The 15,795-nt window shown below is 37.7% G+C and overlaps 1 protein-coding gene across 2 annotated transcripts in view; it reads left to right on the forward strand.

Moving 5' to 3' along the window:
• Positions 1-15,795, forward strand: part of FBN1 (fibrillin 1) — a 210,099-nt gene that overhangs the window by 177,779 nt on the left and 16,525 nt on the right. For both annotated transcript variants that reach the window (XM_018562908.1, XM_018562909.1), the window contains 12 exons: positions 394-516; positions 4,433-4,558; positions 5,192-5,308; positions 7,204-7,332; positions 8,637-8,756; positions 8,843-8,968; positions 11,013-11,162; positions 12,314-12,379; positions 12,471-12,587; positions 14,055-14,174; positions 15,082-15,204; positions 15,527-15,658. In XM_018562908.1, the coding sequence (XP_018418410.1) occupies positions 394-516; positions 4,433-4,558; positions 5,192-5,308; positions 7,204-7,332; positions 8,637-8,756; positions 8,843-8,968; positions 11,013-11,162; positions 12,314-12,379; positions 12,471-12,587; positions 14,055-14,174; positions 15,082-15,204; positions 15,527-15,658 (1,449 nt within the window). The remainder of the gene's footprint in view (positions 1-393; positions 517-4,432; positions 4,559-5,191; positions 5,309-7,203; positions 7,333-8,636; positions 8,757-8,842; positions 8,969-11,012; positions 11,163-12,313; positions 12,380-12,470; positions 12,588-14,054; positions 14,175-15,081; positions 15,205-15,526; positions 15,659-15,795) is intronic.

Here is a 15,795-nt window from a genome sequence, read left to right on the forward strand (position 1 = left end):
GGAAAGAGGGGAAAATGCCCTAACTGTGAAAGCAAACAGGACTCCAAAGGATGATAAACAGGGTACTTATTCCACTTGCCTTTGCAAGAACTTTTGATGTAATACAGTGCAGTACATATTAGGACTACCCTGCAGAACAGAAGCAATGGGTCAGCATCTCTGATTTTAGCCATGTACCGGAATGAATAATGAATCCTTGTCTGTTTCAAGTAGAATGCTGCCCTACTACAGATTATTACTTATGAATTTATGAAGAAGATGTTTGGGTAGCATGCAAATCGTTATGTAGGAAGTCAGCCATTTCTATATATTCTAATGTGTTTATGCCCCCTACTATACTACTTTCTGGAGAGAAGGAAGATTAGAAATATGGATTTTTTTCTTTGCTCGCAGATATTGATGAATGCCAGAATGGCCCAGTGTGTCAGAGGAATGCAGACTGTGTTAATACACAAGGGAGCTTCCGCTGTGACTGCAAACCTGGCTACAAGTTCACACCCACGGGACAATGCGTCGGTGAGACATTATGTAACATGTTCAACTGTACTGAATAAACTTGTCTTGAGTTCACTTCACAGCATCCACTTCTGTAATGTTATTTAAACAATCCTATCCTTGTCAGATTGCCATTTATTTCCTTCTTTTTCATGTTACTGTTTTCTTTTCTGTGCTTTCTTTTCTTACCATTCTTATAATAGAAAAACAGAACTGAATTTAAAATGAAATGTATTAGTTAAATCATCCTTCAGGCTCATATATATGAATGTGTAAAAATCCTAAATCTAGTTTTCGGTATGTTTGGCATCATGATTGAAAAAAGCCGCATCACCACCAAATAAGCTTTATTCTACAGCGACCACCAGGATTAAGCCACTTGAAACATGTTGGAGGAGCAGGGTCTGGCATGCACCGTTACTTGTAACGCATTGTTCTCTGTGGAATAAAGCTTATTGAAAAAGGTAAAAAAATGATTTGGCGCTAATGCAGCTTATTCCATGATTGGTTTGCATCTTTTGGACTTTGATGGCTCCCTAGTAGCACTCATGGCTGGTGGTACCTTGGTACCTTTGGCTAACATTTGACATCATGCCTCACTGTAGACAGTTTTCTTACACAAATAGTTTTTGTGAATCTATTGCAATATTTCTTACCTTGAGCTCCTGCCAGTAACAGCACTTCCTGTTACAGGCTGACAACACTAAGCTACTGCCTCGCAATTAGTAGCACCATTGTCAGCCTGCAGTGTGAGCTCCTTCAGGTGGCTGTTGGGCTGCCTATAATATAGTGAAGCCAAGTGAAAGAGCTCACACTGCAGGCTGAGAATGCTCCTGCTAACTGGGGGGCAGTGTTGTCAGCCTGCAACAGGAAATTCTGTTATGGCAGGATCTCCATGTAAGACATTTTGCAGTTTTACAGATTTAAAAAACATTATTTGCTCATGAAACCTGTATACAGTGAGGCAGAATGCCCAACATACTGAATAATATGGAGTTTACATATTTAGGTTTACATACACTTTAAGACAAAAAAAAATAAAATAAAATGTTGCCTAATGTTTGTTAGAAAAATGTGTTGAACTCTTTGATTGGGCATGGTTCACCCTTTGTGAGGCTCTCTGAGCATATTTGTTGTGGTGTCATATTTAGGGCCATCCCTAAGGTGTAGACTTCTCATTTAGTGATATCATTCTAAGTAGGCTCAGATTTTGCCAGATAATATGTTCCGTATTAGGTAGCAGACCCTGGGCATGTCTAAAACGAGTGGCTTATTTGTATTTGGATTGGGTAATTGGTCTTTCACATCATATGCAAAATCCAGACTTAAACCAAACGAGTATTTCTGGTGCTAGTCTTCATTCTCCTGGCTAGAACACCCCTTTCTGTCACCAATACCAGATAGCTTAGTGAATCTTTGGGCTCCTTTCCCGGGTTTCTAGGGTCAGGAATGAAGAATGCACAGTATAGTAAGAGTTGCTGTGCTATAAACACAAAAGAAAAATGCTGTATGTTGCTTAAAGCATGTACTTATTTTCACTCCAGATTTGTAAAGGAAATACTTTATTTTGTGCAGCCATCATCTCTCTGTAGGGGCAAGTCTATTGTTTATGCCCTTTCTCCAATGCTATAATGAAAACCTTTGTCAATTGGGTGTTGCTATAAACTTCTTCAGGAATACAGTATGGTTGTTGTTTTTAGATGTTTACAGTTTCTCTCATAACCACTATTGTAAGCAGCTTACTGGAACAGGAAAACTGATGAATTATCAGATGTGAAGAACAATATCGCTGATCACATTGGCAGTTCATGCACCTTCCTGCCATTCTCTGCACATTCACTTGATAGGGAAACAAACCTGGCTGGTTCTTGGCACACTGAAAACCTTGCAGGAATATAGAATACTCTTATGAGATCATTTATGTGATGGAAGACCGTGGTGCTGACCAACATATTTTGTTGAATAGATTTATATTAGGTTTTGTTTTACTAAGACTTCATAGAATAATGAAAACCACAAGACTGAAAACAACTTTGACTTAAAGTGACACTGTTGAATCTTAAAAATACATTCAAGTTCCTTAACTATTACCAAAACTGTAACTTATTTGTGTATCACTCAGCTGTAGATCCTCAAATCATCTCTGAATTGGTGCTGACACTGTCCTTCCTTCTGGGAGGTGGCTACTTTTGTTCCCCATCGTCCCTGTGTGTGTTTTAAAGTAGCCACTGCTCCAAGCTCACTCCCATGATAGACTACAATCTCAATACAATTTAGTAATGTAGACATGAGATTGTAGTCCATCACAGGAGTGAGCTTGGAGTTGAGGCCACTTTACAACACACCCAGGGACCATGAGGAACAAAAGTAGCCACCCTCCAGAAGGAAGAACAGTGCCAGCACCAATTCAGAGATGATTTGAAGATCTACAGCCGAGTGATACACAAATAAGTTACAATTTTGTTAATAGTTAAGTTACTTGAATGCATTTTTAAGATTCAGCTTCTGAGTTTAGTGTCACTTTAAGTCAAGGTTGTTTTCAGTCTGGCACAGGAGGCAATTTATTGTTATCTCAATGTGATTAGGCCAGTGAACACCTGGAAGTAAACTGTTGATGATCATTTTCGTAAAGGTGTTTTTTTTGTCATATATTGACAGACTGCACCTGTTTGACTTTGCCTCATGTAAAGATGTCTGAAGACATAGGACATAGAATTAGAAGATCCAATTACTGTGAGACTAGGCTTTAAAAGGATTGGTGCATAAACACATCGCTAAGTGTGCTTGTTTATGCACTTGCAACACTTTGACAGCAGCCTTATCTTGGTGGACCATTAGTGATTGGTTTGGAAGGTCCTACATGGTGAATTGATTACTCCCCTGAAGTATCATAGACATTTGATTTTAATCTAACCAAAGTTGGTTGGGTTGGTTCATGTCTATATACACTTAATAGAACTCCGGGAAAGAAACAAAATGGCAGACTGTCCATCTAAACATATAAATAAAGAATAAGGAAACAGGTGAACAAGAATTTTTAATTTATATTTTTGCCATGCATGACCAGTTCCCTCTTGCCCACTTCTAGCCACCATTGAACACACTAAATCATGGTAAAAGGAAGTGCAATTCTCTTGCCATCCAACTACCACATCGTAAGAAATACTCTGTTTGTTGCTATCTAGATATAATTACCATCAGGACATGGCCAGCTCTGGAGGGAAATATGCATAGGCCTTGGACCCACCCAGCCCCCTTATGTTTTTTTTGACTGCCAAAGTGTAAAACTGAGTATGTCTGAAAGGGTCTTGGGTTTTGTAGTTGGTATGGCTGTGTATCAGACATGGTAATATATGTAGCTGTTCAGGTGTCATCTTTCTTTTTGTGCAAAAATAAAAAAAGGTAGGAGAAAAATACTGTATTATTACTGTTTTTAAAATTTCTGTAAATCATAACAATATTTTTGTCCTAGTGCAAAGGAACATGATGAGAACATAATTAAGACGTTCTTTTTGCCAATGTTCTTTGTCTGGTTTTTCTAAACTTCTTATAAAAAAAACACCAAAAACAAAACACACATCTGGTTCCTGAAATGCTTCGTTATTCTTGTTGATCACAACAAAGACATGAAGATATCATTAAACAAAAATGAGCAACATGTTTATTCTCATGATCCACACTTCTGGTTAAGTTATTGAAGAACAGTGCATATTTACACAAAGTGATTGGGGAGAGCAGATTTGTTTAGAAGAAGGAAAGACGACATTCTTTGACAAATCAAGTACGCCTGTTTCATCTTTAACTGACTCTATTCATATTCTTTTCACCTAGATAAACAGTGACATTAACAAGTGTTACTGGGCTGCCAGGTATGCATGAATCTACATAATCAGGACTGATCTGTTTTTCTTACAATTTCTATTTTGTCTCTGTACAGATCGCAATGAGTGTCTAGAAATCCCCAATGTCTGCAGTCATGGAGAGTGCCATGATAAGGTTGGGGGTTATTACTGCGTATGCCACAATGGATTTAAGACCAATGATGATCAGACTATGTGTCTAGGTGGGTAACAAAAAACGATCTAACAAGTGCTTTCATTGTTTTTTTAACTGTCATAAAAATAAGAAGATTCGAAATGTTGCACATCTCATTCAGGATCCTGAAAAATCCTGGCCATACAGGGGGTGATCACTCATGTAAGATTAGAGATCAGCAAACCTTTGTAATGACTTGCCATATTTCCTCTCAATCTGTGCAGTTTGTTCTTAGCATAAGCACAGTTAATGGGCTATGTCTATGAAGAAAAGGACCTTCCTTGATTGTCAACTTCACCTATATCTGAAATCTCAGTTTCGTGTTAATCCAGCTTTTTCAAATAATATTAAAGTAAAAATTTCACTGCAAAAAGAATGTACTCCACTTTTTAGTAATGTAGTTCGTAGGGTCAGTAACCAAACAGTCAAATGATACAGAATTGCTCAGCAACAAGTCCATCTAATCTAAGAGGTAGAGAGAGTCCCTGCCTATTGTAAAGGAGTCCCCAGTTGTATAAATCAGTAGACACCCACAGTGTATAGAAAACTGTTTTATAACATATACTGTACAATGCAGCAGTAGAATGACATGTATCTGACACACAGATCTCAAATGTACTGTACTTCCCAATGAGTCTTACTGTTTCCTTTCTCTTTGCAGATATTAATGAATGTGAAAGAGATCCTTGTGGCAATGGGACATGTAGGAATACAATTGGATCTTACAACTGTCGCTGTCATGATGGATTTATCCTCTCACACAACAATGATTGTATAGGTAAGAGGCAAGCAACTGTGACTGGTTTCACACTAGTTTATCCGAGCATTGGGATCTTGGTACAGCATTCTTTCAATGCAGGTGCTCACTACTGTTGGCATAGAAGCTCCCTTTAGCTGGTTGAAGCATAGAAGCTGTTTAAGTATGGAGCAGAGTTAGGCTTAATAAATTATAGTACTTTGTTATGGGTTATGGCTAAGTTAGTGATAAGCAAATATTGGACAGCATAGGGAAGGTTCAAAACTTCTGCCAGGGTTTTTTCGCTTTCTGTGTCCCCACTGGGGAATGCTCCATCTGTATTTCTCCTGGTGACCATTGTCACTAGAACAGGATGGGAAACTCAAAGTGGGTACACTTGATGAGGTGACAGCTTTCAGTTTTGAGACATTTCCTCTCACTTCCTGTTGTGTGTCCAGGACAGGAAGTAAATGGAAATCTTCCCAACTGGGCACAAATACCAAAAAAAGCAGAACCAGAAAACTGACATAAGTTTAACCATTCCCTTGGTTATAGAAACACTTTAAGAGTTAATGGTATGCAGGGTCTTTAGTAATGGGAATACATCTTATTATTACATTATATTAAGATCCTGAAGAAGTAATTCTTTCACCCATCCACATATACAGTATAGGAATGCAAATGCTAATAATTTCTCTGTAAAGTAGAAGTTTCAAAGATGAGATTTCTTGTATATTTTTGTAAATGTGTATTTTTGTGTATTTTTAATGATGCAAATGAGTTGTTATTTTGATATGAAATACAATTATAAGGTTTTATGAGCAATGGCTTTCTCATAGATGCAGCTAAGGCAGCAAATTCAATTTTTTAATACAGTTTCATTTACTTTTTGGTGGACCCTTTTTATACTAACCACTGACTTGGGTTGTTGCATCTGGTATTTGTCCCGTGCCTGTATGGCAAGCTATGGGTACATAATAACAACCTTATTATAAAGATGCACCCAAACTGGAGGATAAAGATGTTTGGCAGCCAATCCTTCATCTGTTTGCCTCTTTCTTGTACTACAAAAAGTTAATATGTCCATTAATTGTTGCTGCTTTAATGAAAGGACAGGTCTGTTAGACTGGGATATATTTTTTTTTTAGCATAGCCATGTGTATTATTTATGTACTCACCTTAGCCCTCATATTTGTCTGAAAGACATAACAATAAATGCACTAAACATTAGTGACCAGATGTTTTGACAACTGTTCCTAAGTGGTTAAAAAGTCTGCACAGAGGTAGAGCGATCTCAGTGGTCCTCACAGGAAGAGCTCCCTTGTTTCGTCCAGTCTAGCCAATATTTCGCTTCGCCTACACAGAAATCAGCACACTATTTTCTCTTTGAAGATAATCCAGATATTAATTAGGTAAAAGGAAATGACCCATTCTATTTATTTTGGATAATGTAATTCTCATGACAAAAATGACTATGACAAATTGGCTTTAACATTTTTGTGGTTTGTAGACTAGTGCGCCTCTTGCGCGGTTGCAGTCAAAACACATTTTCACTTAGTAATCTGATTTTATCAAAACTTTGCTCTTACCCGCAGAGTGGAAATAGTGTTATGACTAAAACACATAGTGGTATATTTATAAAGCACGTTCACTGCAGGTGTATCTTTCTGGTGCATGTATTTTAAATTAGATTGCTTTTAAATTAAATGGATTGCTTCACCTGCAATAAATGTTTAGGGAGTGTCACATTCACTTCTTTATAAATATGCCATACACAGTTTACTTTACGCATCATGTAGGTTTGTATTAAATATTGCATATGTTGGTGAGATAACATTTTGCTGGGCGCTACATTTTAAAAAGCCTGTCAGCTCTTTTTAGCCCAAGCTTTTATTCTTTTTTTTATATCTCTTTTGACTTCTGTTGTTTTCCTACAGATATTGATGAATGTACCACACTCAACGGTCAGCTATGTAGAAATGGACAGTGTGTTAATATTATTGGATCCTTCCAATGTATCTGTAATGAAGGATATGAAATGACATCCGATGGAAGAACATGTCTAGGTAAGTTTTAATATTTTACTTAAATATTGTTAAAGGTAGATAATATAGACAAATATTGGTCAGGAGACTATATAATACCAGCTAAGGTATATGGTGTATTTATTAATGTACATAAATGGAATACAAATTGCAACCCTGTAGAGGTTGAAGGAAATATTCAGCTACAAAGAGACTCTCCTCCAGAATCCAGCGGCAGGTTGTCTATGCTTATATTAAACCAGACAATGTGCCCCATGTGTGATGTACACAGACATGTAAAGCAGGAGTCTAAAGGTGAATTCACGCATCTTCATGTACATTGTAAAGCTCTTAAGTATAGGGAACAAATAATTCCAATCCCTTAGCTGCACCTCTGCAACTCACTATTTGTAATGAGGCTGCCCAATCATAGTCTAAACTGAAGCACACCTTCAGGAATTAAATCTGACTTTCTGCATATTAGAAATTCCAGAATTTCTGGCTCCTGGGGGATGGTATGTTTTATATATATATATATCTATATATATATAGATATACATATACCTTACTTTCCGGCTTCTATAGTTGTACAGGCTCCTCTCCTGTACTGAAATAGCTTTCTGTCTTCACTGCACACTGTGAGCTTCTTACAACCTGCACTAGGAGTGGCAGAAAGTCAAATATTGCCTGCCTCATTTACATACTAAAAGACCACCGGCATCATCTAGTGTTTTCCACCATAGCCTTACTGTCCCTGACCATTCCCTTTCATTCAGTGACTTTCAGTTCTTTCAGTCATGGAGGCTCACCATCACATGTGGGTGTTACCTAGGGCAGTCTGCGTTCAAATGCAGTCTCCGTAGGTATGCCTACCCCTACAGGTTAACACCCAACCATCAAGGAATTTGATATTTGCATAACCTCTTCCAAGTCCCAGCCCACTACTTGCTTCAGGGAGAAAAGCACTGAGACAGGGTGCTGTGATGTTTTCAGGAAGCTATGTACAGTACCCTGCTTGCCCCTCCAGCCATCTATGATCTGCCTGTATTGCATAGAGAAGAACAGATGATATCACTAGGTCTAAAATAAGGCATGAAATAAAAATGGAAATTAGAATTCTCTGTCCGTGATTTATGTTGTGTTTTTTGTAGTGCTAATTCTACCAAGTGGTGGACAAAATGAAAAATTGTGCATGAAATCCACAAATGTCTAGCCAGTGAGGCAATCCCAAATTACTTCATCTGAATGAACAGATTTTAGAAAATGTTGCTTAGTTCCTTGTATCTGTCTTTAATGCATTCCGATTCTGATCTAATCTTGTTATAATATCACTGTGTTCTTTCTAGATATCAATGAGTGCGAACTTGATCCAGGGAAGTGCGCTCCTGGAACTTGTCAAAATCTGGACGGCTCCTACCGCTGCATCTGTCCTCCTGGATATGTGCTGAAAGATGATACATGTGAAGGTACAGGGACTTATTTCAGACCATGAATATGAGTCCTAAGCATTATATAAAACAATCAGACCTCTGAAATAACTTTGTCTTTGCAGATATTGATGAATGTGTTGAAGAGCCAGAGATTTGTGCTCTGGGGACTTGTAGCAATGTTCCTGGCAGCTTCACCTGTCTGTGTCCTGAGGGTTTTGTACTATCATCAACAGGAAGGAGATGCCAAGGTAGAGTCTCAATCCATTGTTTCCAACAACATGCAGTGCTGTCATGATTAATAAAACCAATTCTTATATTATTAATTCTTGTAATGCCAAAGATGAGCCACCTACATAAAATAGTCATTTTACAAGTACTATAATATCCAGTTTTTTAAAGGGGTATTCCTTATATAATGGTTGGTTGTGTCTGAAAGGAATGTTACTGTGTTCTAGTTAGCAAAAAAAAAATAGATTCCTTAATTTTTCCTCTACAGATTGGTAAACCAATCTAGTTGCCATGGACAGCACAGATAGTTTCCTTTTAGACCTTAAAAATAAATAAATAAACAAATAAATATATATACAGTATATACCCAGAAAAAGAAATATATGTCAACTTCTTTATTGTATAATTTTCAACAGCCAGTTCACATAATACTGTCACTTCACTTATTGATTGACTTTAAGCCCCCATTCACACCATCAGGTTGCACAAACGCGCATTGCGGTGACACGCGTTCCTGTGTGTTAGTAAGCATTTGTTTCACGTGTTTGGCCCACGCCCCTGTTGATTTCAGTGGGCTCCTGAACGCACGCCAAATGCGGAAAAGTGCATGTAGCAAAATCTGCATCAGCACATTTCTTGGCCACTTTTGGAGTGCCATTACCTCTTAACCGTGTTTGGTACATGTTTCGTGAACGCAAATCATCCAATAGTGTCTTAAATGACTTTTCTTGAGTTTCCAGGTCCGTATGCCTGATATGGCCATTATACCACCCACTCTCTTGGATTTTTGATTTATTTTATATTGGAATAGGAGCAGTTGGAACACCCCGTGTGGGTGGGAACATCTAATATTAAACGGTGGGAGGGAAATTGCTGGAGTCTCCAAGTGATGTAATACCCAATCCTGGTTACTAATTTTTCTTGAAAAACGTGCTTAATATTGCAAATTCCTAAGATTATTTCTGCCTTTCCAGTATTAATTAACATACAGTAATCAAATCCACTAAATCACCACAACACCAGAAACTAGTGCAGCTAAAATAAAAACATCAATGGACATTTGGTTTAATTAATTTTTCAAGTTGAACATTTTGAGAAAGGAATTAAAAGTTTTTATAAACAACCTCAATTTCCACTTTCTGTGACAGTTTTATTTCTGTGGCCTAGTATTATATTGACTGTGACCAGTGACAGTGTTTAGCCAACATCTGAAGATGAAACGTGACTGCTGAAGTTAGTCACACTTTTATAAAGATAGAAACAAGAAGCAGAGAATAAGATTAAGTAAGTATCACTATTAATAAGTGACATGTCCGGGACAAGAGTTGTAGGTCTATAGTATCTGTAATATATGAACAGCTATAAGAAGGCAGCTCAAGGAGCTTACGCCAAATCACTCCAAGTATTCTCAATAATGGCAGTCACATAGACTAATGTATATGGTGGGAAAGGGGAGAAAATAAATCGTTTTTTTGAAAGACCAGTGTAAAAGGGATTAGACATTTTTCATTTGAATTTAATTTAAAGCAGGCATCCCCACCCCCCTCCATCTTTCTTTTAGGGTCTTCTGCCCAGTCAGATGATATCATGGGTCCTCTTTTCCTCTTGGGGGACGATGGGTGGTTCTTACTTCTGCACTGCACAGCGCTCACATAATGGCGTTCAGTTCAGTAATATGCCAGGCTGCTTGATGACGCTTCCAAAGAGGCAGGTCCATGACAGCCTGAACTCAAGGGGATTGGCTTGAATTAAGCTGACTGTCCTTTAACCCCCATAAAATGGTGGCATCTAATGGGGAAAAGGTATTACTGCAAGGGGCAGGTCCAGATGCAAGGTAAATATTTCAGCAAAAATTTTCTTTTGATTTTTTCATTTTTAATAATACTGGTCCAGAGAATATAAAATAGAAAACAAAACTGGAGATCCTGTTTAAAGTGCTATTTTAGATCACCATTTTCAGATCCTGTTTTTTTTATGTATTGCCACATGCAAAGCCTGGTTGAAATCTCTCCCAGGGTGAGATTGAGACATATTTGGCATCTTATGTTTCTTTTCTTTTAACAGATTTACGAGTTGGTTTATGCTACACCAAATTTGAAGCAGGACAATGCCTTTCTCCAAAGACTCTAAACCACACCAAACAAGAATGTTGCTGTGCAATGAGAGAGGCGGGATGGGGATCTCCATGTGAAATATGCCCAGTGGAAGGAGATGGTATTATTGCTGTATATTTCAGATATTCTGCTAGCACATAATACAGTAACTCATGGCAATACATCATTTGCACATTTATTTAGAGAACTGCAGCCATTTCTTTCAAGCCTCTTATTTCCAGGGTGTTAGTATAAGATATTTATTATACAATGGCAAAGAGAAGATTTTTATCACAGTGCAATCAAGCAAAATAAAATTCCCAGACAATCCCACAGGGAAACAATTACTCAGTACAACAAAACAGTTTTCCACCCACCAAAAGCTGGCAAAGGGCTAGCTTCAAATGCACATGAAAGCTGTGCTTGGAAGAACATTTATAGATGTACATGATGTGATGTCCAAGTGGACACAATCCAAAGGAAATCATGAGAAATGCGTGTGCACACTGCGCCAAGTTATTGCAGGAGATGAACTATTAATGTTTGATCAAATGTTTAGGAACACTGACATTTTAACCCTGCGCAAGCCAACATTCGTGACCAAATCACTTCTCATTTCTATAAAGTGATGGAGTCTTGTATCATTTACAAATGTGTTGTAGAAAAATGTCTACATTTTGTTTCTCTCTTTGCCTTAAGCTTGCATCCACAGCTCGATTTATTTTTCTTATTCACCCATTTAGCAGGCTGCATGAGAAAAAAATAAATTGATTCCCCCATACATGCTAAACAAATGGATGGAGGAATCTCAACTGCTGGCTAGTGTATTCAGCAGCTACAGCCCCCCTGGTTACCTAAATAGAGTGGTGCTGCCAAACAGTGATTGCATCTGATAGAATGCAGTCGCTGCATAGGCCAGTAATTTTCCACCTACATCAGTCGATTTTTAAACCGACATTTGTTAAGCCCGGTTGGTGCTGCCAGGCTACCCACAGCTCAAATTTGAGCTGTCTATGGTCAGCCTATGTGTATGTGATTAATGTAAGAAAATTAGTTGTGTTCACTTACAAATTGTGCTGGTTAATGCTACTGTACCCTAGGTGGTGATGAAAACCGATAGAAGTGATGGATCCATTTAAATTATAGAATAACTCCAGTACAGTAGAGCAGGGTTACATATCTCCTAGAAGTTAAGGAAATCAGACCTATTATAATACATTTATAGTATAGCATTCATGAAGGAGTATAATGGTTTTGTGCATTTTTTTTAAGAGGCTTTCCGAGAGATCTGTCCGTTTGGAAGTGGTGTGGTGGTTGGACCAAATGATGAGCGAATTGGTAAGATGTAACCCTGAACAATAATAAAACAAGGGTGGGAAAATCACATGCAGAATTTAAAGCATGCTCTTCCTTCTCCACCTTTCCATAGACATGGACGAATGTACCGATCCCGACAAATGCAAGAATGGCCAGTGTATTAACACAGACGGATCGTATCGATGCGAATGCTCCTTTGGATATGTGATTTCAGGAGACGAATGTACAGGTCTGTTATAATGTCACTGTAATAAATCATATTGCTAAGTGTGTTTGTAATACCGTAGGTAAATATTTAAGGGACTCCTGATAACATTACATTGTTTATCCCTTTGATATATATGACATAACAATAAGTACTGGTAAAAACAGAGGCTGTGAGCACCGGTTGCACACTGCATTAACAATATACAGAGGGCTATAGGAACATGGTGTTGTGACCTACACAGGTGCATGGTAATATTACTGCGCTGCCTCAAAAAATAAGGGAGCAACAATGTACAACAGCACCTGTGCCGTAATGTATATAATACTGTATCTGAAGCTCTCCAACAGCTCCAACAGATTCCAACAGCTACAGTTCATAATGTGCATAAATCAATGCAGTAACAACAAATCATATAAAAAAAATCAGCTGCACTTATTCTATCATTTATTTATTAAATATTAAAGTGCTCGATCATAACTAGTGGATGTATTTGCACAGGCAGTTGTTATACACATAAGTGGAACAGCTTTTGTATTGTTTTTATGTCATTTTTTATAAACAGATTTTTGCTATATAAAGTTATTTTGCATGACTTATCAGGAGTGATTGATCTGCTTCCTTTACCTTCCTGTGATGGGAAGGTAATAAAATTGGTGAATACATGTCCAATTTGTTAAACAAGAGCACTGATATGAGAGAAAGTCGAGCACATAGTTTGGACTGTTATCTAAGAGACTTTACACTAAAGATATATTTACTTTTGCACTTTTGCACTTCATATTTTGGGTGTATGATGATAAAAGTGCTGCAATTTGCAATTTGAGATATATGATTAGTTGTTACTGAATTAATCTGTGCCATAGTGATTCAACCATCTTTGATATGCAGCTGCCATATTGCTAGAGCCTATTGGGTTGTTTTACTAAAGTCAAATAGGCCGGTAGCTTTGCAAGGGAATTTTCCCTTAGCTTAGTGTTTGAGGTAAAGCTTTGCTGTCTTCCATCATCCAACCATGTTCAAATAAAATATTGTGTTTTTTTTAAATTTTCCTTGAACATGATTGGGTGTTCTTTGCAAAGTACATTTTTACCTCATTCTCTAAGCTAAGGTCAAATTAATTTGCAAAGTGAACACTTTCTTGCAAAGTTAACAGCCTGTTTGACCTATAGTTAATGAACCCCTATATGTTGTTGTCATGTAGCCATGTCCAGAACTAGCTGGACATGTACAAAGATTTCCATGCTCGCAAAGCCCATTTATCATGATTCATCAGGATGGCTGCATGCCTATGATAGAGCCGTGGTCTGAAGCTGTACTAAAAACAATGTTTGCACTGAAACATTATAAAACACTTTGTAAGCCACATAAATAACAACTTAAATGATCCCTTCATGGAAAAGGCAATCGTTGCTAGTACATTTAATATATGAACAGAATATTTTTTTTTTCCATGAGAAAGACTAACAATCCACAAACTTTTTGTTCCAGATATTGATGAGTGCTCTGTTGGAAACCCATGCGGTAATGGCACTTGTAAGAATGTGATTGGTGGATTTGAGTGCACATGTGAAGAAGGGTTTGAGCCTGGACCAATGATGTCCTGTGAAGGTAATCATTTCAGTGTTTATTATTTAATTCAAACTATAAATGTTTTATGAGTTAAGTAACATGTTATAAACCACGTAAACACAAACTGATTGGTGTCATGTTTCCATGACTGAAGGTAAGTTCAAAACCAATCAACATTGCTTAATTTAACCAGATTTCAGGCTGCATGAGAAAAATAACTTGATTCCCTCATCCATGCTTAAGAATGTGGCTGAATTAATCTCGCCTGCTGGCTATTGTAGTGTGACAACTGGTGGCCGCGACTGTCAGAACACCTGAACAGTGATTGGCTGCAATTTTCTATCCGACTCCTTCAACAAAAGATGGTGCCAGCTGATCAAATGTTGGCAGATACAGCAGGAAACGGCTGAAATTCAATCCATGTATGGCCAGCTTTACAGTAAGCTCTATCCACCACACCAAATAACTTGTAAAGGCATGTTGTTAAGGCCCAACTTCAGCCAAGTGAGAGGAGGAGGAGTAGGGATGAGAACAAGTCAGATTTTTATCTACATTATATTTATCTGTGTCCCCCATTGGGAGGGATTTCCCCTCTCATCATGTCAGGACAGCTCACCGTGAGTACACAGTACCAGCATGACCCAGATGCAGCAAAACAGTAAGATGAGGAAGGGTTGCGGTGCATCTGTCAGGTCATATTATTGCTCTCTTTGTCTTCCAGTCCCAATGACAACTACTCCCCTCATTTCTTGTCTTGCTGTCAGAGGGACCAGGAGTGTGATGAAAACTCTCCAATAGGGTCACTGACAGCAGAGAAAGCTTGGCGGAAGTATTTACTTTTTCCAAGTCTATCCAAAACGTATAAAAGATCTGCCTAGAGTTTGGTTGTAAATGTAAAAAATATATATTTTGTCATTCAATAAGGCATTTATCCTTCCTTTAACAGATGTTAATGAATGCGCTCAGAACCCTCTGTTGTGTGCTTTCCGATGTGTTAACACCTATGGCTCATATGAATGCAAGTGCCCAGCTGGTTATGTGCTCCGTGAAGACAAGAGAATGTGCAAAGGTGAGTGCTATATACAAAATGTGTCAACAGGGTCATGTTCATAGAAGGCTACAAACTAAGATTTTTCACACCTACTAGATTAGTATGAAGAAGCAAAACACTAATAATAATATGGGGGCTGAAAGGAATTCTTCATTTATTTATGTATTCTTTTGTCCAGAATCTGCTATTAAGATCTCTTTTAGTCTTCCAAAGGTGTATAAAATGTTTGTATAAAATTAATTTTAGTACTTAGTTGGGTGTTCAGTATATGCTATATTTTTCTTTATATTCGTTTATGAAAGACATTTTATTACTAACAACATCACTCTTTATGTTACAGATCAGGATGAGTGTGAAGATGGTCTTCATGACTGTGATTCTAAACAAATGATGTGCAAGAATCTCATTGGAACATATATGTGTATATGTGGACCAGGGTTCCAGCGTAGACCGGATGGTGAAAGCTGTATAGGTATTTTAGAATTACATTTAGTTTACAACTCATAAATAAATGCAAATTGTGCATAAATTCAATAAATTACTCTTCTATACTTTAATATATTTATGTCTGTGTAGAAGCATTTAGAGTCTCACTATATATATATATAT

This window comes from Nanorana parkeri, unplaced genomic scaffold (assembly GCF_000935625.1).
Source record: "Nanorana parkeri isolate BGI_ZX_2015 unplaced genomic scaffold, ASM93562v1 scaffold611, whole genome shotgun sequence".
In the NCBI taxonomy this organism is placed as follows: Eukaryota; Metazoa; Chordata; class Amphibia; order Anura; family Dicroglossidae; genus Nanorana; species Nanorana parkeri.